The following is a 22976-nucleotide window of genomic DNA, read 5'->3' as shown; positions in this document are numbered from 1 at the left end:
AGCTGTGTATTTAGGCTCGCTTAGGATGGCTATGGCAGGACTGAGGAGACACCGCGGGGAACCCGGGTTTGAAGCGGCCAGCCTCTCCTTTGCGCAGCACACAGAGTAGAGGAGGGAGGGGCTTGGGGAAGACGCTGCCCAGCAGAAATTTAAGCCTGCCATTCCCTTGCCCTAGGGACACCACATCAATATCATCATCGTCATCATCATCATCATTATCCTCACCATCACCATCATCTTTAAGTAATTGTACAAAAGCACTTGGATCCAGCAGGGCTTCCATCATCCCCCACCCCCACCCCAGCCCAGCTTGCTTGCCCGTCTAGGACACGGCAGCAGTGACTGGTCGCCTGTGGGGAGAGGGCCCGGGTGGATGCTTTGGAGGAATCGTGAACGCACGTGGGCATCTCAAAGTGCGCCCACCGGAAAGGAAATTCCGCAGGCTCAGCGGACCCTTCGGAGCCCCTTCGGGGCCCGCCGGCTCAGTGCTCTCTTCCGACGCGTGTGTGGTGTCTCCCCGGTCCCGGCTTCCTTCCCGGGCTGGGGAAGCCAGCTTTCCCGCTAAGGAAGCCCAGCCTCGTCTAAGACAAGGTTCCCTCCCCGGAGGGGCGCGGGCTCTCGACCCCGGGCAGGCTCGGACACCCTTCCACGCGCACCCAGAGGCCTCGCCCGCCCTGCACGGCGATTGTGCAAGCGGGCCGGGCTGTACCCGGTGAACCCGGGCTGGACGCGCTTTCCCCGAGTGATCTCCGGGGTGGAGCCCGCGCGCCTCCTGGCCTGCGCCCTCGCTCACCTCGCTGATCCGTCCGCCAGCCCCGCTCGGCCCGGCCCATTGGCCACCCGGGCGGCCCCCCGGCTCCATAAATACACGGCACCGCGCGCAGGCCACGCCAGAGCCCGCAGCGCCCCGCTCCCTGCCGTGCGCTCCCGACGCCGTGCAGAGCCCAGGAGGACCCGCACCAGCTTTCTTCTCCCCTCCCCAGAGCCGTCGCCCTGCGCTCCTCCGGATCGCCCGGCCGCGCCGTCCAGCATCCCTGCGCGCGCCTCTCCCTCTCCACCCCACCTCCTGGCCCCCGTCGGCCTCACTTTTCTAGAACAGCCGGGCTTCCCCCCGACACACACACACACACACACACACACACACACACACACACACACACACACACACACACACACACACAGAGTTCTCCCCCAGCACCTCCTCTTCCGTCCCGGCGCCTTCAGACGTGTCCCCCGCTCCCCGCGCCCCCGGTGCCATGAGCTCCCCAATGGGCAGGTCGCGCCCCCTGACCGCCTTCCTGCGGCGGCTGCGCAGCGTCCACGAGCGCCCCAGGCCCCTGGCCTCGACGACGCCGTGCGCGCCCCCTGCGCCACGCCACGGCCCCCCGTGCCCCGGGCTGGCGCCGGCTGGGGCGCAGCACGCGAGCGCCCTGCCCGGCCCCCGCAGCTGGCCCCTGCTGGGCAGCCTGCTGGAGATCCTATGGAAAGGGGGCCTGAAGAAGCAGCATAACACGCTGGTAAATATTCTGCACCCCCCCCCCTGACATTCCTTCATCCTCCCGGCCCTGCGCTCCCCCGGGCTTCCGCTGCACCCCTCCTGGACGTTCCGTGCGCCCCGGGCCCCGGGAGGGCGCGGCCGTCCCGGCCACCGCCCGGGATGGCTGCGCTGACCCCGCCCCGCCCCGCCCCGCCCTCGCAGGCCGAGTACCACGGCCGCTATGGCCACATCTTCCGCATGAAGCTGGGATCCTTCGACTCTGTGCACCTGGGCTCGCCCCCGCTGCTGGAGGCCGCGTACCGCGCCGAGGGCGCGCACCCGCAGCGCCTGCAGATCAAGCCCTGGAAGGCCTACCGCGACCACCGCCAGGAGGCCTACGGGCTGCTCATCCTGTGAGTGCCCGCCGCGGGCAGCGGGCTGGACGCAGAGTCCCCAGCCCCCGGCAGCTGGACTCCCCTCGTGCAGGACAGACACCGAAGCCTCCACTCAGCCCGGAAGGCGGAGGCCGGAGGGAGGACTTCGGGCGGGAGGCCAGGCAGGCTGATCGGGTCTTCTGACCCGATCTATCTGAACAACCAAGTGGGCTGGGTGGAGGAGCCTAAGCTAAAGCAGAGCCCTAGGTTCTGAAAAAAAAAGAAAGAAAGAAAGAAAGAAAAGGGGAGGGGAGGGAAAAGAGAGAGGATGGGAGGAAGAGAGAAAGGGAGGGAGGATGGAAGGAAGAAAAGGACTGAGGGATGGAAGGGAGGAAGGAAGGAGGGAGGGAAGGAGGGAGAGAGGGTGATGGGAAGGAAGGAAAGAAGGAAGGAAGGAAAGAAGGAAGGAGAGAGGGAGGGGAGGTGGAAGGAGAGAGGGTGGAAGGAAAGAAGGAAGAAAACAAGGGAGGGAGGGAGAGGAGGGGGGAGGGAGAGAAGGAGGGGGAAGGGAGGGCGTTCTGTCCCCAATATCACTGGCTTGCTCTCTAGCTGCTGGACAAGGCCCCAAGATGAGACAAATTGTGGTCCCCCAGACTCTTGGGGAGACCCTGAAGCCTGTGTCCTTTGCAGACCAATCGTTCTTTAACATTCCCTAAGACCGGATGCAAACATAGAAAAGAACTCCTTCTGTGTCTGCCGGGGCCACTCTTTCAGAAGACCCCCAAAGTTACACGCAGGTCTACAGACAACGCTGGACTGAGAGACAGGGGCTAAGGTCATGTTCTAAATGAGGCTAAATGCTACGATGCCAGAGGACGCTTCTGCTGTTTGCATCATTAGCGTTGAACAAGATAGCACTTTGTCAACCCCACCCCCCTAGTGCTCTAGTCTAGTAGCTGCATTTTTGCAGATGTAATTGTTGGCATATTGAGCTGTGGGGCATCTGCAGCTGTGTGCCCCAAAACATCCCACACACAAGGGTTTGTGGGGGTCACACTCTCTCTGCCTTATGCCTCCAGTCTGCACCTGAAGTGGTTTGCAAGGTGTGACACGCAGGCCAATAGGTTGAAAGACAGTTTTGCCTTCAACAAATCCCAGTTGAGGGCCCGGAGCTGTTCACATGCCTATTCTTGTGACTGGCATTGAGGTTCCTGGAGCCCTACTCCCCCAACAAGAGTCAATCAAAAGCCCCCAAGCCCAAATTATCTGGGCTTCATCTTCTCGGTGGTCATCATGAAGGAAGAGAAAAGACGTGTGTTTTCATCCTAATATCAAGCCAGCTGCAAATGCTGCTAAGGTGAACCCTGCCAGCCTCTTCTCCGGAGATTCTCACCCATCACTTCCTTCTGGGGCTCAAGAGGTTGCTGCTTGGAGATACCTCCAGCCGTTCCTGCTTTCCTCCCATTCTAAACACACTCCTGCTTCTCTCTCAGGGAAGGGGAGGACTGGCAGAGGGTCCGCAGTGCTTTCCAGAAGAAACTAATGAAGCCAGTGGAAATTATGAAGCTGGACAACAAAATTAATGAGGTTTGCAAACTCACGTCCCTCCAAGTCACAGCTACAACGTGGAGGGGAAAGAGTTGGGGGCGGGGGAGGATTCAGGGGTCTGCTCTTTCTGCTCTTTCTCCATTCCAATCCACATCACCTTCCCTGAGCCCTTATTCCTCTCTCCATTTAAAAATAATCCTGTAATGAGTGTTGCTTATGTTCCAGTCTTGCCCCTTAACTTTTCTATTCCTCTGTTCCCTAATCATTTGCCAGCTGAGGTTAAATGCTTGAAAAGTCCTCTCAAGCAGTGACATTTGGTCTGGGCTGTGCTGTGTGAATAGACATCTACACAGCAAAGAGGGTGAAGAAAGATATCCAGGCAAGACCACCAACCTGCTAGATAGAGAAACATGGGATGGAATGTATTCAGACCATCAGCAGTCAGTGGAGTGTGGACAGGTCGTGATGGTTTCCTAACAAGCAGTAGTTGAACACTGTTCTTTACCAACACGAGCCACAAGGGGGCGACAAGCCTGTAGCAATGTCTTCCTTCTGTTATAAATTCAAAGGCTTTCTGATCAACCTTCAGAGGGCCTGGCACGGCAAGTTATCAGTCCCTGAGCCAGTGGCTTGGCGTGTCTTAGCTTGGTTTTCTCTGTTACATAATAAAGGAAAGGCAATGTTACCTGCTGCTATGACTGGACTAGCTTGGGCCTACATCTAGCTTTGAGACCAACATCTAGAGATTTTAAGCGACTGTCCCAAGGTCACAGAGCTATTTAGTTGAGCCCACAGAGAGTGTCCAGATCGCCTGGCACTAAGGCCAACCACATGCTCACCTCCACCAATCCACCAAGGCAGAAGGATGCTGCCACCCAGGGTGTGGCATTGGAGATGCAGCCCTCCGTCTGCAGGCCAGCTGGAGCAGCCCTGTCCTTGAGCCGCCACCCCAACGGGCTCCCTCGGTTGGCTCCTTCCTTGTGGTTTATGCCCACATTGTACTTAGAGCCTTCTTTTCTTACCTTGCCCAGACTTGCTTTTAGAACAAAGGCTGAAGGGTGGCTGCTGGAAGAGCTCAGGAAATAACTCAGGACAGAGCAGCCAGGGAATAGGCAGATAGAGGAGACTATGTAGTTAGGGCTAGTCACAAGGAATAACACGGCGGGCAAAGAATACTCCATGCAGAAAACTCTCCAGTTAGCTCAGTGGCCTGGATGCTTTCCTGTTCCTTCCCTGTCATTAACATGTACTTTCCATATTTGTTTGTTTTGGGTCAGGTCTTGGCTGATCTCATGAGTAGAGTAGATGAGCTTTCTGATGCCACAGGCCACATTGAGGACTTGTACAAGGAACTGAACAAATGGTCCTTTGAAAGTAAGTCATCTTCACAGTCCAGTTCACTTATTTTCTTGTTAAGTGGTGGCAAGGTTTTATTTTAGTATAACAGGTTTAAAAGAGAAATAGAAAATGAGGGGGGAGATACATTTCCTGTCCCTACAAAGGAAATGAGAGTTTCAAGACTCAAAATGATGGTTTCTATCTGTAGCTTTTATTCTTTCAGAGCTGGGTGGGATACACAAGGTCCAGCTGCCCCTAATTCTTAGACAGTGGTTTGGGGACTGTTCGATGAATGAGGCCCACCCAAAACAGGGGTGGCCTTAGGACTTCCTTCGGTCCTTCACACCTTCCTTTACCAGTTTTTATCAGTTTAAAGGAGAAGGTAGATTTACACAGCCCTATGTCTTCTAATCTTGCCACAACATTAAAAAGGAGGTATGAAGAGAGAGGAGCTTGTTTGCTTTTTCAGCTTATTTCCTAGTTTTAACTTCTGACATTTTTTTGTTTAAAATATATATATACCTATACATGTATATATAAATTCCCTCTCTCCTCACCTATCTCTCCTGCCCGATTTCCCACTTTTAAGCATTTTTAATTTCTTTTCTATCTTTGGACCCTTTTAATCTTAGAAAAGGGTGCCAAGGGTGGACAGCCATCTTTAGCAGCTACTTATTAGCTGCATGATTCAATTGTGCAAGTGGTTTGGAGGAGGTTCAAATGTTGATCCGTTGATGACTTTCCTGTTACAATATCTCCCTGCCCATGAGGCTGTATAAGACCTTTTTGTGCTTTTTCTCTTAAGCACTAAAATTTGTGTCTTGCACTATGGATTGTTTATGAAGTCATTCAACAAGCAACTGCTATGCACCAGCCCTGTGTTAGACACTAGGGACACAGCAAATAACACACAGGCAACATCTCTTCCTCCTGGGCTTCTGTTTAGGCATACTGCAATATATACTTTGTCAACAAGGAAAAGATTGAAGAAGTCAAGAAAGAACAGCAGAGCAGGAAGCAGAGATTTGGAAGGTTTTTCACCAGTCTGGGTGGAAAGTCAGGAAAACCCCATTTCAACCAATAACTCCCCCACTTGTCATCAAGGGAAGCATAAAGAATAGGGCTTTCATAAATGCAAAGTCAGAATCATGACTATAATTTGAATGGGCTGGAAATAAGCAACTAGGAGGTTTATACATGTCCATGGACCACCCAGAGCTCTTCCACTCTCCCAAAGACATCCACTGTCAGGCATCTCGAGATAAACAGTGCAACAATGGCAGGTGCCTTGGCTCATGACAGTCATCCCAGCGACTCAGGAGGCTGAGATCTGAGGAAGAAAGTCTGTGAGATGCTCATCTCTTAATAAATTACTAAAAAAAAAAAAAAAGGCTGGAAGTGTAGCTGCAGCTGAAGTGGTAGAATGCTAGCCTTGAGCAAAAGAAGCTCAGTGACTGCACCCAGGCCCTAAGTTCAAGCCCCAGGACTGGTACACCACACACACACACACACACACACACACACACACACACACACACACACACACACACACACACACACACACACACACACACACACACACACACACCTACCTCAACAGATAGGACAGGATTACAGGATTGAGTTAGTTCACAAAGTGCAGATAGAGTCTGACAAGCTATGTTACTCTTTTTCTTCTCAGCTTTCCAAGTTTAGACCAACCAGTGTTCCATTTTGCAAATCAAGAGCTAATTATCAGTGATCAAACAGCACTTTGGGTGGTCTTTGATCGCAAAAGGAAATAGTAACAGAAGACAACTTTTAGGACAATAGGGGATGTAGTAGACATGCTACGGAACGTGTATGTTGTTTAGCATGTCAGTTGCATGATATACGGGTGTGTTGTTAGGATGACGCTTATAGAAGAGGGTCATTACTCTTAGTAGGTCACTGCTACCGTATTTACTTGTGAAGAATCATCAGCGCCGCTCATTATTCTCAAATGACGCGGGACGTACAGCCCGGTGGGTCAAGTGCTGAGCAACTACGCACCTAGTGAGACAGGAAGTGTGGCCAAATGCTCACGATTATGGTGTCTGAATTTAGAAGACCCACATACTTATTACACTGTTTCAACTTTCTGGTCAGTACAAGGTTTTAACATAAAGGGTTACAGATTTTATTTTTAAAGAGGTGTCTAAATAAAAAGATTAGATGGGGGAAAAGGTATCTCTCCAGTGCTAGTCCAGTGGGGGACAGGTAAGTGGGAATGCAGTCTGTATCCTCCCATGCCAGCTTCTGCGGGCATGTTCAGGAGCAGAAGCTAATGAGGGACTGAGCGGAAGTCAGGGCAGAACTCTGACCCCACCACACCTCTGCCCTGGAACTTTCTGTGACAACCCAGCCCACGGCAATGTGTCTCTCCCTGAAGAGAGAGTGTTCTCCCTGGCTGATTGCCTTTCCTAGATATTCTTGGACTTACCATGGGGCTCTTTATCCCCCTTAGAAAAGACCAAGTGTTTATGAGACATAGAATTAAGTCTTTAAGAGCTGATGACTCACAGACTCCAGCTTCATTGTGATTGGTTAACAGTGATGATTTCCTTGAATAACAGGTATCTGCTTCATCTTATATGAGAAGAGATTTGGGCTCCTTCAAAGGAACACAGAGGAAGAGGCCTTGAATTTCATCATGGCCATCAAAACAGTAAGTGTCCCTCAGGGTGGAGATGTTTCCTGGAACTTAGCAGATGCTACAATGTCTCCAAGCCTGAGGAAACCCACAGCTTATACTTCTATAGTTGTTCATTGACTTTCAGTATTCATTTTCATGCGCATACATGCATGGGTACACATATAAAGAATCACGGTGCATCCATTGTTCTTTTGTTTAGGCAAGGTTATTCTTAATCACATAAGACTTTATCTTATAGCTATCTTGGGCTCTCCAGGTCAATGGTCAGTACATGTGAAACAAAGTGAAAAATTACACACTTTTAATTTTTGAAAGGTTTAAGTTGATGGATAGTTATAGCCCTGTGACGTGGGTTTGGGAATGACTGAGGTTAGGAGATCAAAGTGAATATGAAATTATAGCTTCACCCCCTTCTCCCTACTTCCTTCTTTTCTTCCTTCATCTTCCCCCCCCCCACCCTCTTCCTCTTGGGCCTCCTCTTCCTCCTCCTCCTCCTCCTCCCCCTCCCCCCCCCCCCTTCCCCTCCTCCCACCTTCGGCTTCTTCATTGTGTTCACAGTTGGGTCATAGGACCCGGCGTGTTTGGTCGTTGCCGTGGCCGTCATGGCTCTTACTGTCCCACACTTGTTTTGCCGGTCCCGGGCCTTGAACTCGCGCCCTGAGCGCTCTGGCCCAAGGCCAGCGGCCACCGCCTTTGCCTCGGCGCCGCTTCTACACACGTGGGGCTGAGGACTTGAACCCAGGGCTTCAGGCGAGCTAGGCCGCGCGCGCCCCATTAGACCCCTAAACAGCGGGGCAGTCATCGAGGCGCCATTACAGACAGCAGATGCCTGGGGGGGGGGGGAAGGCTTTTCCTTCGCTTTCCCCTCGGTCCGCTCTCCTGTCCTCGCTCTCTACCCTCCCCCCGCCCCTCGGAGCCCTGCGCCCCTCCCCCACTCCAACGGGTCTAACGGTTTCATCTAACGGTTTCCAACTGCCATGCATGCCCCGCCCCCAAGATGCCCACTGTCCAATCACGTCTCGACAGCTCACCATGTGGGGCTCGACGCCCCGCCCCTTTCGGCGGCGTGCCCGCCCCCTCGGGGCCACGCTGTTACCCCACGGAGCCCACGAGGCCACCCTTCCAGTCCAAGTCCAGCACTTCCCATTGCGCGGCGGAACGTCTTTCCCTGGGACTTCTGACCTTCCACGAGCGGGGTGTGACAGGGCGGGTCCACTGACGTGCTGCACGCTGACGGGCGGGACAGGGAATAGGCCCGCGTGCACGCTGACGGGCGGGACAGGGACAGGCCCGCGTGCACGCTGACGGGCGGGACAGGGAATAGGCCCGCGTGCACGCTGACGGGCGGGACAGGGACAGGCCCGCGTGCACGCTGATGGGCGGGACAGGGAATAGGCCCGCGTGCACGCTGACGGGCGGGACAGGGAATAGGCCCGCGTGCACGCTGACGTGGGCTGGGGACAGGCCCGCATGGACACTGACGTGCACTCTGACATGCACGCTGACGTGAATGCTGACATGCACGCTGATGTGCACGCTGACGTGTGGCGGGACGGGGACAGGCCCGCGTGCACTCTGACATGCACGCTGACGTGAATGCTGACATGCACGCTGATGTGCACGCTGACGTGCGGCGGGACGGGGCGGGGGGGGGGGGGACGGGGACAGGCCCGCGTGCACTCTGACATGCACGCTGACGTGAATGCTGACATGCACGCTGATGTGCACGCTGACGTGCGGCGGGACGGGGCGGGGGGGGGGGGGGGACGGGGACAGGCCCGCGTGCACGCTGACTGACGTGCGCATGGAGCTGCAATGTCAAGCGCCCGTGCACGCGTGTGTGCCGCAGATGATGAGCACGTTCGGCAGGATGATGGTCACCCCCGTGGAGCTGCACAAGCGCCTCAACACCAGAGTCTGGCAGGACCACACCCGGGCCTGGGACACCATCTTCAGATCAGGTAAAGGATCCCGCTGCAGAGCAGCTGCGGGAGGCAGGGCTGCCTTCCCGACCCCAGAGCCTTGACCTTAGCTGAAAGCTTTGACCTTGGCTGAGAGCCTTGACCTGAGAGCCTTGACCTTGACCTGAGAGCCTTCACCCAAGACCCTTGACCTTGACCTGAGAGCCTTGACCTTGACCTGAGAGCCTTCACCCAAGACCCTTGACCTTGACCTGAGAGCCTTGACCTTGACCTGAAAGCCTTGACCCTGGCTGAGAGCCTTGGCCCTCCTGACTCCCCCAGGCTTTATAAACACAGGCATGGGGTTGAATCGCAAGGAAAAGGCAGAAAGCAGCTTTCTGTCGTCTTCTCTGAGGTCTAAACCTGATTAAAAGCAAGAGCTTTGGAGAAGAAGAACTCCACTTCCCTGTGTGTGACAACTTGGCCAATGCATTTCACCCTGGGTGGCCATGTTTCTGAAAGGGACAGAGGATTAGTGTGTCTGAGGCAGACACGGACCACAAACACACCACGGTTTCCCCATGGTTAGAGCAATGGCTACTACACATCAGGGATTGCACACTTACTTTATCCTCAGGCAAACATATACAGTCCTTTGATCTGTCCTAAGTGATAGAGCAGAGGCACCTGATAACTTCTGACACATGCAGCCCCAGACAGAGGGCCTCGGGGCTTACGGCCTAATTGCTATGCATGCCTGTATCATCATCATCATCATCATCATCATCATCATCATCATCACTATGGTGATTATTCTTAGTCCAACGATTATTTGTGTGATGGATCAAAGCGAGAGCAACATGCAGCACCTAGAAGGGATTTTGTAAATGCTGATTTTACCTTATTGCCAACACGCATAGGCACTGTACTTGCACATGTGCATAGCATGCGTATGCATGGGTGTGTTCAGTTCTAGATCCCAGTTCTGATTCTGAGCATGAACCCTCAAACTGATCTCTCCCAAGTTCTCACTTCTTGCTCACAACATGAGTGCCAAGGGCAGCGCTTGCATTCCCCAGCAGCTTGTTAGAAATACAGACTTCCAGCTCCCCAACACCCAGGCCAGCCCCCAACCTCCATTTTAAGGAGATACCTGGTTGGGGGGAGTCTTGACATCCAAGATTCCCTTATAAGGGTATTACCAATCCTTGCCAGTTTAACATGAAGCTTTAGATATTTCAAGAAGGATTTGAGTCTTAAAACGCCCCCTAACTGCCCCTAAGTTCTTTTCTTTGTTTAAAGTATCACCTGGCTTCCTCCCGCCCCCCTTTTCCTGTTAGTCAAGGCATGTATCGATAACCGGTTAGAGAAGTATTCCCAGCATCCTGGCACTGATTTCCTCTGCAATATTTATCACCACCACGGGCTTTCCAAGAAAGAACTGTACGCGGCTGTCACAGAGCTCCAGCTGGCTGCGGTGGAAACGGTAAGTGTGGCTGTTCACTAAATAAACGGCTTTCCTGGAGATGATTCCACCCAGCCCTCCTGTTACTCTCTCTTTCTTTTTTTTTTGGGGGGGGGGGTCCGGTCGTGGGGCCTGAACTCTGGGCCTAGGCGCTGTCCCTCAGCTCTTCAGCTCAAGGCTAGCGCTCTACCACTTGAGCCACAGTGCCACTTCCAGCTTTTTTCTTTTTGCTTATGTGGTGCTGAGGAATCGAACCCAGGGCCTCGAGCATGCAAGGCAAGTGCTCTACCACTGAGCCACCTTCCCAGCCCTGCTCCCTCTTTCTATTAGCAGCCAGGGAGCTTTTGGCTGGGCAGGCAGCAGTGGGAGGGGCGGGGCTTACACATAAAGCCCAGAGGCTTGGACAGTTCCTGATCAAACTCTAGCCAAAAGTCTGACCAGTTCCACTGCAGGCTGAAAACTGCAGCTGACCTTGGAAGCAGGAACCCTCATGTTCTAGGGAGGCCGTTTAGAGTTTTTAAACCAAACATATTTAGGATATTATACATGCTATCCTGATGTGCCTACCTGTGGCTGGCAATATCGACAGCAAAATAATAATAATAATAGTAATAATAGTACAGATACAATCTTTCAGGCCAATGATAGTATTCTTCCTTGAAATTAAAAATAGAGTGAGTTTGGGACCGCTTGGTTTTTGTTGTTGTTGGTTTGAGTTTTGATTATTTGCAATAGTCGGCTTGCACTTGGCTGGGCAGATGCTCTATCATTGAGCCACATGTCCAGTCCTGTATGTTCAGACTATCTTCAAGATAGGGTCTCACTTTCTGCCCAGGCCAGCATGGACTGTGATCTTCCCACGTGTGCTTCCCAGTGGCACTGGGAATGACAGGCAGTTGCTACTGAACCCAGACAATGGTTGAGATGGGGCTGTCTCAAACTTCATTTTTCCCTCCTAGGCTGGGCCTAGACCAGCCTCCCACCCCCATCTCCGCCTCTCCAAGGGACTTCAGCCTCTGGGTCTGGGTGGACAGCTCGATTTGCATTGAAATGAACCAGCTACTTTTAGCTGCTAAAATGCTGTGTGTGAGGTAGTCAGCACTCTTAGGAGAGACTCCATGAAGCCAAAATCCAGCCGTTTTAGCTGCCTTTAATTTGCTTCTCAAGCTTTCACTGTAGGATGCATTTAAACATTCCTGTAGATCTGCCATTTCCTACACCTAAACGTCTCCAGGCAGAATATTTCCATGATCTCCTCTTTCACAATACAAAAACTTCTGGTTCCCCCTCCTACTCCAGGAGGCTATGAAGGCAAGGACTTATGCAAACTCCATTTCCTATTGGGTCACAAACCTTCCTTCAGACTCACGTAGCTTCGTCCATTAGTCTTCTTATTGGTGGGTGTTCTGTGAGAGCAGGGATTTGCTCTTCTCCACTGCTGATTCCTGAGCTGTGAAACAGTAGTTGGCCAAGAAATACTTGCTGAATGAGAGAAATGGAGAACTATAAAATTCAGGAAGAGGAAACAACAGCAGGTGCAAAGGCACTGGGGACAGATGAAGGTAAAGGATGGTGGCAGAGCTGAGATTAGAGAAGTCAGCGGGCAGGCTATACAGGTCTTCGGAGTCTTCTCAAGACACTGTGGATTTCATTATCCCTGTGAGGGGAACTCAGGCCAGGAAGTCACCTGGCCATTTGTGTTTGTGACACGTGGACTCTGGCTGGGTGGATGGAGGAACAACTTTGCTGAGGGAAAGAAGCGGAGGGTCAGCTAAGGAAAGAGGTCAGGCCAGGATAGCTTGGGCCCCTGAGACCAAGCCTGCCATTCTCTTCACAGGCCCAGACAGCCACACAGGTTATCTGGGCGTGGGGAGTTCACTTTGGGACTTGTGGTAAGGCCTGACTGATAGGGTTGTACACCTGATCCGTTTCTTTTTTGGTCCTGGTTATTGTAAAAGTCACATTTGGAAGATCAGAGAGATTTTGATTGCCTGTAATTTGGTGCTGTCACAGGACTCGCAGAGTAAGTTTTTTGTGTGGTTTCTGTGCTCCCATGAAGAAGCCCACTTGGGAGGCCTCTTCTTCCAAAAATATTAACTCACCACGGGCTCTGACCTGGTGATTAGAAACAGTGCCTTCGTTTCCGTGGAGGAAGGACAGAGGGACCACCTCCGGCAGAAGACTTAACTTAGAAAGATCCAGAAAGCAAGTGCCCGTGAGTCCTGGTGGTAAACAGGACATGTCTAAATGCTGTGACGGCTCGTTCCACCAGATGATTCTTTCCTGTTGCCTTCAGAGAGCAGGCTTGGGACCTGGGACAGGCCTTTGTCAGAAGCAGAGGCTGGAAGCACCCAGCCCCGTGCTGGGGTACCCCCACAGGGGCTTTGCAGGTGGATGAAATCCTGATCATACATTTTCACTTTTGTGGTGATTTTTTTTTAGAGTGTGGCAAAAAATATGTTTAAATTTTCATTTTAAAAAGTAGCCAGGTGTCAGTGACTCATGCCTGTCATCCTATCAGGAGGCTGAGCAATCCTGAGGATCACGGTTCAAAGCCAGCCTGGGCAGGAAAGTCCATGAGACTCTCATTTCCATTTAACTACCAAAAAGCCAGAAATTGTGCCGTGGCTTAAAGTGGTAGAGTACTAGCTTTATGCACAAAAGCTCTGGGACAGCACCCCAGCTCTGAGTTCAAGCCCCAAAATAACAACAAAAAACCCCAAAACAACCATATAGACAGAACCGGTTTATTTGAAAGGGAAAGAAATGCCAGGGAAGGGGGAGACTCTCAGAAGAGAGGAGCCTTGCATCCTACACATGCGGTTTCTTGAACTGCAAGAATCTGTCTCTGTCATCAGTCAGGACCATTTCTATGGAATTTTCGGGTGGTATTGGGGACTGAACTCAGGCTTTCAGCCAGGAGCACATGAGCCCACCCCAGGCTTTAGTGTTTGCTTTGGTTTTAGATAAGGTGGTGAATTTTGGCTTAGGCTGAGCCTCAAATTGCCCTCCTGTCCACACTTCTGGAATAGCTAAGACAACAAGCATGCACCAACACCAACTTTTTAAAAGTATTTTTTATTGTAAAGATACTGTACAGAGGGTTACAGTTACAGGAGTAAGGTAATGAGTCCATTTCCTATCGAGCATTGTGACCCCTTCCTTTGTATTTCCACTACCGACCCTTCCCTCTCCACCTCCAGACTCCTCCCTCCCTCCGTAAGTTGTAAAGTTCATTTTCAACATAACGTCTTGTATGTCTCATTGTTATAATGGGTCAACCTGTATCCTTGTTTCAGTATTTTATTATTTACCTTCCCCTCCCTAAATTAGAAAAATGTATATACAAGATGCAGGGCACCAGAATCAAATACAGTGACAACAGGGGTTATAGCCTAGGGAAAAAACATACAAAAGAAACAAAAAAAAATCACATAGTACATTACAAACAACAGTGAAAAAGAAAAAGCCTCTTGTGTCCCTATCTTGGGGTTTAGCATTATCTTATATGATCATATGTACATAGCTTTTGATCTTTTCTGCTTGCCCTAGACATACACTAATTATTGCAAATAAGGGAAACCATGGGACCTATGTTTCTTTGGGCCTGGCTTACTTCACTTAATATAATTTTTTTCCAAATCTTCCCATTTCCTAACAAATGGGGCGATGTCATTCTTTCTGATGGAGGCACAGAATTCCTATATATATATATATCACATTTTCTTGATCCATTCATCTACTGAGCTGCATTTGGGTTTGTTCCATATCTTAGCTATGGTGAATAATGCTGCAATAAACATAGTTATGCTGGTAGCTTTAGTATGCTGATAGCTTACTAAATGTCCCAAAGTGGGATTGCTGGGTCACAGGGGAGCTCTATGTGAAGTCTTTTGAGGAACCTCCATACTACTTTCCAAAGTGGTTGAACAAGTTTGCACCAGCAATGCAGTAAGGTTCCCGTCTGGCCACATCCCCTCCAGCATCTGTTGTTATTAGAGTTCTTGATTCTAGCCATTCTAACTGGGGTGAGGTGAACTCTCAACGTTGTTTTGATTTGCATTTCTTTTATGGCTAGAGAAGTTGAGCATTTCTTCATGTGTCTATTGGCCATTCTTATTTCCTCTTCAGAGAAGTTTCTCTTGAAGTCTTTAGTCCACTTATTTATTGGGAAGTTGTTTCTTTGAGGATTTAGTTGTTTCTTTGGGGGATTTAGTTTTTTTAGTTCTAAGTATATTTTAGATAGGACACCCTTGTCCGTTGTATGGCTAGTGAAGATCTTCTCCCAATCCATGGGCTTTCTATTGATGTCCTTTGCCATGCAGAAGCTCTGCAATTTCATGCAATCCCATTTGTCCAACCTTTCTTGGATTTATTGTGTTTCTGGGTCTCTACTGAGAAAACTTTGGCCTGTGCCAAGGAGACCTAGAGTTTCTATTCCTTCCTGTAATGTTTTCAGGGTTTCTGCTTTTACTTAAAGGTCTTTGATGCATTTGGAGTTGATTCTGGTGCAGGGTGATATATAAGGATCTAGCTTTAGTTTTCTACACACCACCAATTTTTTTTTATATTAAAAGTTGTATTTGGCGGTGATAGATTCTAAGGAAAAAACAGCCAGGGCTGTTCCATTCCATTCCCTAGAGTAGCGAAGACCCTCCCTCCTGGCAGGGAGATGTTAGCCCCCACATGGACACATTGTAATCCAGTAGGTCCCTTCTTGGTTCCCCAGTTTGACACTCATTCATTTGTGTTCAAATAATCATTGTGTCACTCTCATTTTTAAATGTCCCAAATGCAGCCACTTTTCTTCATTTAAAGAATGTATTTAAAGAATTTCACTTTGATTCCCTCGGGAAATAAGCTCGGCTGAATTGAGAGGTGCTGCGAAATTAATCAGACATTTTTACCTGTGAGATTTGTTTAAGGTAAAGTAAGTTAACAAAGCTCCAACATATCTGGAGAGCAAGGTGCCAGGCACCACTTTTTAATTTGCCTAACAGAGGTTTAAGATAGTTTCTTTGTAGAACTCAAATCTGTGTCCATGTGGCTTTCAGACAGCAAACAGCTTGATGTGGGTGCTCTACAATCTATCTCGAAACCCTCAAGCACAACAAAGACTTCTTCAGGAAATTCAGAGCATACTGCCTGAGAACCAGGTGGCCCGGGCAGAAGACTTGAGGAAAATGCCTTACTTGAAGGCCTGCCTGAAGGAATCTATGAGGTAAGCACATGGGTCTAGGTCACCAGAAACACTGGGAAAATGTTCCCTAAAACACATAGAACGCACAAGTCCCGCTCTCACACTGGGCGATTATGAACATTTAGCAGACTGGAATGAAGAGCTTTGGGCACACCTTTCCATCACACGTTTCCTAAATCATTTGTGCAAGTTCTATAGCGTCTTGGAAAGTAAGTGCTCTTCCCTTTAGTTCATAACAACACCTCTCTAATGGCCATGAGCACTGACAAAGAGCAGAGCACAGTGTAGAATTTGAGATAAAAGATTAGAACACATACTGTTAAATAGTAAAATAGATGCGCCTTCATTTTTTGAGTTTGTATAAAATGTCCAGTGAAAGTTTTCTTTCTTTGTTCCATTTCTAAAATCACCGTTTATGTGTCTTATCTCACTGAGGATTCTTTATACACACTTTCCAGAAAACCAAAGTTGGTGGATCTTAGAATAAGAAAGAAACTGTTCTAACCTCACAAAGGAGAGATAGATGCATAGAACAAACATCAGGCTTCCAGTAAAAAGCATGAAAAGCATATACATTGATATCTGTGACTGCTAGCCTTGCCCTGGGGATTTATACAATGCAATAAGATAAGAAAAAAGGTACACAAGATGTGAGTGTTACAGAGAAAACTGCAAGACTCCTTTGTGAAGAGTTTTGACTATGTTCTCTCTCTTTTTTTTTTTTTTTTTGTCGGTCATGGGGCTTGAACTCTGGGCCTGGGCACTGTCCCTCAGCTCTTCAGCTCAAGGCTAGTGCTCTACCTCTTGAGATGCAGTGCCACTTCTGGGTTTATTGGAGATAAGAGTCTCACGGCCTTTCCTGCCTGGGCTGGCTTTGAACCACAATCCTCAGATCTCAGCCTCCTGAGTAGCGAGGATTACAGGCATGAGCCACCAGTGCCTCGCTTATGTTCTCTTTTTAAGTATGAACATGTAAAGCATGTATCTATCTAAACCAATCTGCAAGGTCAGACAGAATGTGTTCGGTGGCCATCTTTATGACTGACTTCCTCTTTCTAGGATTACCCCCAGTGTGCCATTTACAACTCGAACTCTTGATAAGACCACAGTCCTGGGTGACTATGCTTTACCCAAAGGAGTAAGTATGATCTGTATACTCGGCACCTTATAGCATTTTAAAAGGTACAGTTCCCAAATATTCATCAGATTCCCTGATAAGAAGAGCAATAGGTCTCAATTCTGTGGGTCCACAGTTCAGAAATCAATGACGCACAGTGCATATCTGACACGTTACTCCATACAGAACTATAAACAACGGCCCTGGAGACAGCCCAGGACCTGTTGGCACCTTGAACTGTGTGGCTTCCAGTGACTATCTGTGAAGTTCAACTTCCTCATTTGTAAGAGTAGGAGAAAAACAACATCTTCTAAGGAGGGTGCTATGAAAATAGGCTGCTTGTTTCAATTATGCGGGTGTGTGTGTGTGTGTGTGTGTGTGTGTGTGTGTGTGTGTGTGTGTGTGTGTGTGTGTGTGTGTGTGTGTGTGTGTGTGTGTACATCTGTGAGACAATCTGCAGCTTGAACTCAGGGCCTTGCATTCTTGCTTGGCTTTTTTTACTCAAGACTGGTGCTCTACTACTTGAGCTACACCTTCACTTCTAGCTTTTTGCTGAGGTAAGAGTCTCACAGATTTTTCTGTCCTGACTGGCTTTGGACTACCATCCTCCTATCTCAGCCTCTGGAGAAGCTAGGATTACAGGAGTGAGCCACAGGAGCCCAGCAATTACTCAGAATATTTTAAGCACTCAATGTATGCTGGCAACCATCTGTCCTTATTACATATTTGTGGATTATGTTTACATTTTTAATTCTTTATTATGACTAAGTGATTACCTAATTTTACAAATTTCACCGTATTGTGGGCTAGTGATGCTTAGTGAAAGTGACACATTCTAATTTTCATGGGGCATGTTGTCTATCGTGGTCTATAAAGTTTATGAGTTCTATGAGCTTTGACAATACAGTTATTTCTTCCACATCGGGTGATATGTACATTTCTTTCCTTGTGCATAGTATCAGCTGTTCCCTCTTTCCCACTAGTTTACATTTTTAAATAAGCTTTTTATTGTGAAAATACTGTATGTAGGGTTACAATCGCATGGGCAAGGTAATGAGTACGTTTCTCATCAAGCATTGTTGCCTCCTCCATTGTTATTCCCCTCCCATCCCTTCCCCCCATCTCCACAACTACACCCACCCCCACACCTAAATTGTAAAGTTCTTTTTTCAACATAGCATCTCGTACATCTCATTGTTGCAATGGGTCCACCTGTATCCCTATTTAAGCAATTTGTTTTTTCCCTTCTGCTTCCCAAATTATACCAACATCAAATACAGTGAAAACAGGGGTTATACCATGGCGTTGACATTTTTTAAGATGATCAGCTTTACAAATGTTGCCAGCCAAGTGTTCTCTTCTGATTATTTAAAAAAATCATCTACTTATGTTTCAGACAGTGTTGATGCTAAATACTCAGGTGCTGGGGTCCAATGAAGACAATTTTGAAGATGCAGATCAGTTCAGACCCGAGCGCTGGCTTCAAGAGAAGAGAAAGATCCATCCCTTCGCACACCTCCCGTTCGGCGTGGGGAAGAGAATGTGCATCGGCCGCCGGCTGGCCGAACTCCAGCTCCACTTGGCACTGTGCCAGGTAAGATCCAGGCTGGGTTTTATGCAGGCATCCTCCTGCCATTCCACGGCCGAAGGAGGAGGGCTAGTTTCGCTCTTTCGTGTCTGTGTGTTCCAGATTGTTCGCAAATACGAACTTGTGGCCACAGACCACAAGCCTGTGGAGATTCTGCACTTGGGCATCCTGGTGCCTGGCCGTGAGCTCCCCATCGCCTTTGTCCCACGATAGGGTGCTTGGGTGAGTATCTGGGGTGTTTGCTGCCCCTGCAAGGTGCCTGGAAGTGAGCCAGATTTGGATGTGAATCTATGTCTGCTGCCCCCCTGCCCCTGCCCCTCCCCGGGTGACCTCCAGAAGCTACCTCGCCTCTCTGCCTCCTTTTGTAAAACACAGGCCAACATAGGATCTGTCCCAGAAATGAGTACAAATCCTTAGCTGGGCTAAGGATTTACAAGCAAGTGCTTATAAACGTTGGCTGTGGATCTGGGCGTGTTGATAGCAGAGGTGGCTGAGCTTTCTGGACCAGGCTGGTTGACACTGACTTCAGACTTTGTGGGTGTCCAATCTCTGTCATATCCACTTGCGGCTTCCTTGAGAAATGACCACGGCCACAACTGACCCTGCTGCACGTGTGGGTAGAGGGGCTTGGCTTTGCACAGCTGCAGTGAGAAGTTACTGTCAGTGGGTTAGCAACACACTCCATTGTTTCTCCAGTGGCTCTGACCACTAAACGCCAAGGGCTGGCCGGGCTGCATTCCTTGGAGGAGAATGTATTTCCTTCCCTCAGCCCCTGGGCTCTGGGCAGAACTGGTTCTGGTTTTAGGACTGATGGCCACCAGCTTCGTGCTGTCATCCCAGCGTTCAGAGGCTACTGTGTTCCTCGGCTTGTGGCCAACAATGACCCGCTAAGTCTCTCCCAAGCTTCTGATCGCTAGTTGCATGTTGCCTCCGCCTCCCTTTTCCCACACGCTTTACCCAGAATGAATGAATGAGCTCTATTCCAAGTCCCCATCTCGTCTGCACAGCCCCTTTGCTTTGTACGACCGCACTTGCGCAGGCTCTGAGGATTAAACACTGAATTTGGAGACCATTCTTCTGCCTACCAAGGCTATGTCCTAATAGTTTTATAGGAAGCTTTTTAAATTTTTTAATAAAGTGGGCTTTCTTTTGCCAATTGGATTTTGCTTTACCACCTTTAAATGGAACTATGGTTACATGTTTAGTCTGTATTAAATACAGCCTAACACTATTACAACATGGTGAGACATTGCTAACACCTCTAGAGTCCTCACAGCTCTTCCCAACTTTTTCATTTCTGTCTACGGCCCCAGCTCCTGTCTAAGTAATTACCACAGAATCATCTCCTTGCCACCAGTTGAGCCCTGTCCTGAGTAAGCCCTTCCTTAATAAAGCCATCAGCCTGTCAGTCCAGGGACTGGACTAACGTATGTCCTCACAACACACACACACACACACACACACACACACACACACACACACACACACACACACACACACACACACACACACACACACACACACACACACACGTGAAAAATTCAGAATGAGGGAAGAGACTCAAACTCAGCTCACAAGAACCTCGGACACCACGCTCTGGGGATGATGACATCCCTACCGATGTGGCTTTGTAGAAGTCACAGGCTCAGCCACCATCTTTCTACCCACTCGGCCCTGCCCAGGACTTGCTGGCTGGGCTGCTGCAAGTGAAGGGCGCCTGCAGAGGTGGCTGGTGGTAGCAACGTGCAGGGTGAGGTGAGCATCCTGATTGAGGCCAAAGGAACACCTTGCTCCCCCACCTCCTCTCCCCCCTCCCCCTGCGTTTCCCATCACCAGTTCTGAGCACCTCAACCAACACAGGCGATTAAGAAGGCTAGCTTCATTGAGAGACACTCAGTGCCCCCCCCACTCAGATAACTGGTGTGTTCATTAGTGTTTTAGCACTTAACCTTTTTTTTTTTGCTAATAAATTCTTTTATTTAAATGTTTTCCCGTGATATATAATTGGGGTGTTACTGTATTTTTCAGAGGTTTTCTTTTTGATGTTGTTGTTCATCAAGATCAAGATAAGCAATGTTTACCTCCCTGCAAGAATGGTGCTTGTGGCTTCTGCATCAGTGGAAAACAAACGTGGAACCCGGAGCACGTGGCAGCCTAGGAAGGACCAAGGGCTCCTAACCTCTTCCCTACACAGCTGCGGTGAAAACTGCAGTGTCTGGTGGCTGTACCTACAGACCACATCCTGCACAGAGAAGCAGAGTGGGCGGGGAGCCAGCGCTGTCTGCACCTCCCTGTCCTGTACACCCGCCCCGTCTAGTGCCCCCCTCCCATGGAGTTGCTCATGGACCCTTTCTTCTTCATGACACGAAATCAAAGTGAGGCACTGCTGTCAAGTCTTGCAAAGGTTATCCCATGTTTCTGCACCTGCCTTCCAAGTTCTTTTATTTTTTTTTTATTCTGTCACTTTTGGGGCTTGAACTCAGGACCTGGCCACTGTCCCTGAGCTTTTTTGCTCAAGGCTAGGCCTCTACCACTTTGAACCACAGCTCCTCTTTTGGTTTTCTGGTGGTTCTTTGGAAATAGGAGTCTCACAGACTTTCCTCCCTGGCCTGGCTTGGAACCACAATCCTCAGATCTCAGCCTCCTGAGTAGCTAGGATTATAGGCATGAGCCACCAGTGCCCAACCCAAGTTCGCTTTTTAATCCTTGAGAGTTAAGTTTACATTTCAGAATAAAAGAGCTAGTACAGCTAAAGATTCTGGGGCTTGGGACTAATCATGGAAATCTACTTATTGTAATTTTATTTCATGTAATATTTTGGGAAATATGTAAGCTAAGCTAAATGTTGATTGATTAGCCCCTCATCAATCTGCATATTAATGTCTCTTGCATCGAACATTATTGGGAAAGTAGAGAATATCTCTTCTTTTAAGGAGTCAGAATTCCTGATATAAGAATATGTTGGTGGTTTACAGTAGCATCATTTGATCATAGGACTTTGAAATTTTTTATTCATCTTTTTCTGTATGTGTGTGTCTGTGTATTTTAGTGCATTTGCTCAGTCATACTTTTAATCATATTTTTATATAAAGATATATTGAAATTCATTTTAGGATCTCAGTACAAGACAGTGCTCTAAAGTTCAGTCATAGCTTAGAAACACTCATTATGACTTTAAGAAAATGGCTCTCGGGCTGGGAAGGTGGCTCAGTGGTAGAGTGCTTGCCTTGCATGCTCGAGGCCCTGGCTTCGATTCCTTAGCACCACATAAGAAAAAAGAAAAAAGCCGGAAGTGGCGCTGTGGCTCAAGTGGTAGAGTGCTAGCCTTGAGCTGAAGAGCTGAGGGACAGTGCCCAGGCCCAGAGTTCAGGCCCCACGACCGGACCCCCCCCCCCAAAAAAAAAAGAAAAAGAAAAGAAAATGGCTCTCCATGCCTTAACTTTTTCTTCTCTTCAATGGGGCAACTGTAATACTAACAAATAGCCAAATTAACTATTGGCCCTTTGTTATCTGAACTTCTTGGAAAAACATGATTTCATAAATGCAAAATACACAAATTTATATAACCCTTCCAAACCTTAAAACATTGTTTACATACGATTTATTCATACATGTGTTTTACTAATACTTTTTCCTCAATGCATATTAAGTATTTTTGTATATTTGGCAAAGATTTTACGTTTAGGTTATATTTTTAGAGTATTTCTGAAGTGCGCATTCATAACGTTATATTTCAATGAACATTTGCATGTTGCTAAAATAAGTAATTGCTCTCTCTCTCTCTCCACTGTAAAATTATTTTTGGAATTTCCCATCTTTGTGTGTTGTCAAACTTCATCCGTATATCTTTGAATTCTCTGAAAATAAAACTAAAACCTTAAAAATATATGACAGATTTTTTTCCTCTTCATTGTGTTTCATATGACAAAACATTTTCATTAGTTAGAGCATAATTGGCCAATTTTTGCTGCTTGAATACTCAAGTACATTTACTTATATGTCCAGCACCGTGTCTTCCTCATGGGCTGTTACTACAAACTTCTCACCTGGACTGCTACAGTCAGCTCCCCCCTGCTTCTTTCCCCATCTACTTTTTTACATTGGCTTCCTTGACCCCTGTCTTGTGACTTTCTGGCTCTCACAGGAGGACACAGCTCTGTACATTGAACTTCCCCATGCTGTGAGACCACATGTGTGGTCTCATCAGGCCCAGGCTTCCACCCAGTCCTCTAGCCCCGAGGCCACCTAGGCCAGCCAGGTACTTCTATTCCTCCATGGCTGCCCTCCCAGGAGG

At 48.8% G+C, this 22976-nt stretch overlaps 1 protein-coding gene across 2 annotated transcripts; it reads left to right on the top strand.

Annotated features, from left to right (window-relative positions):
- Positions 1-910: 910 nt before the first annotated feature.
- Cyp24a1 (cytochrome P450 family 24 subfamily A member 1) lies at positions 911-22516 on the top strand. 2 transcript variants are annotated; one of them, XM_069990027.1, is made up of 12 exons: positions 911-1517; positions 1700-1890; positions 3345-3438; positions 4677-4773; positions 7332-7423; positions 9261-9372; positions 10653-10798; positions 15832-15998; positions 17037-17115; positions 18491-18688; positions 18785-18904; positions 20711-22516. In XM_069990027.1, the coding sequence occupies exons 1-11, from the start codon at positions 1257-1259 to the stop codon at positions 18893-18895; spliced, it is 1548 nt and encodes a 515-aa protein (XP_069846128.1). In that variant the 5' UTR covers positions 911-1256; the 3' UTR covers positions 18896-18904; positions 20711-22516. The 2 variants fall into 2 exon arrangements, with proteins under 2 accessions (XP_069846128.1, XP_069846129.1); XM_069990028.1 differs by lacking the exon at positions 20711-22516 and adding an exon at positions 19058-20704.
- Positions 22517-22976: the final 460 nt, after the last annotated feature.

Source organism: Dipodomys merriami, unplaced genomic scaffold (assembly GCF_024711535.1).
Source record: "Dipodomys merriami isolate MVZ:Mamm:240054 unplaced genomic scaffold, mDipMer1.0.p SCAF_39, whole genome shotgun sequence".
In the NCBI taxonomy this organism is placed as follows: domain Eukaryota; kingdom Metazoa; phylum Chordata; class Mammalia; order Rodentia; family Heteromyidae; genus Dipodomys; species Dipodomys merriami.
The sequence above is the reverse complement of the archived record's forward strand: the minus strand, read 5'-3'. Positions and strand labels throughout refer to the sequence as shown.

Bases quoted from the DNA above. Each gene is read 5' to 3' on its own strand.
- Cyp24a1 (XM_069990027.1), top strand. From the start codon at position 1,257: ATGAGCTCCCCAATGGGCAGGTCGCGCCCCCTGACCGCCTTCCTGCGG. The intron at 17,116-18,490 runs GTAAGTATGATC...CTTATGTTTCAG, and splicing joins ACTATGCTTTACCCAAAGGA to ACAGTGTTGATGCTAAATAC. The intron at 18,689-18,784 runs GTAAGATCCAGG...TGTGTGTTCCAG, and splicing joins TCCACTTGGCACTGTGCCAG to ATTGTTCGCAAATACGAACT.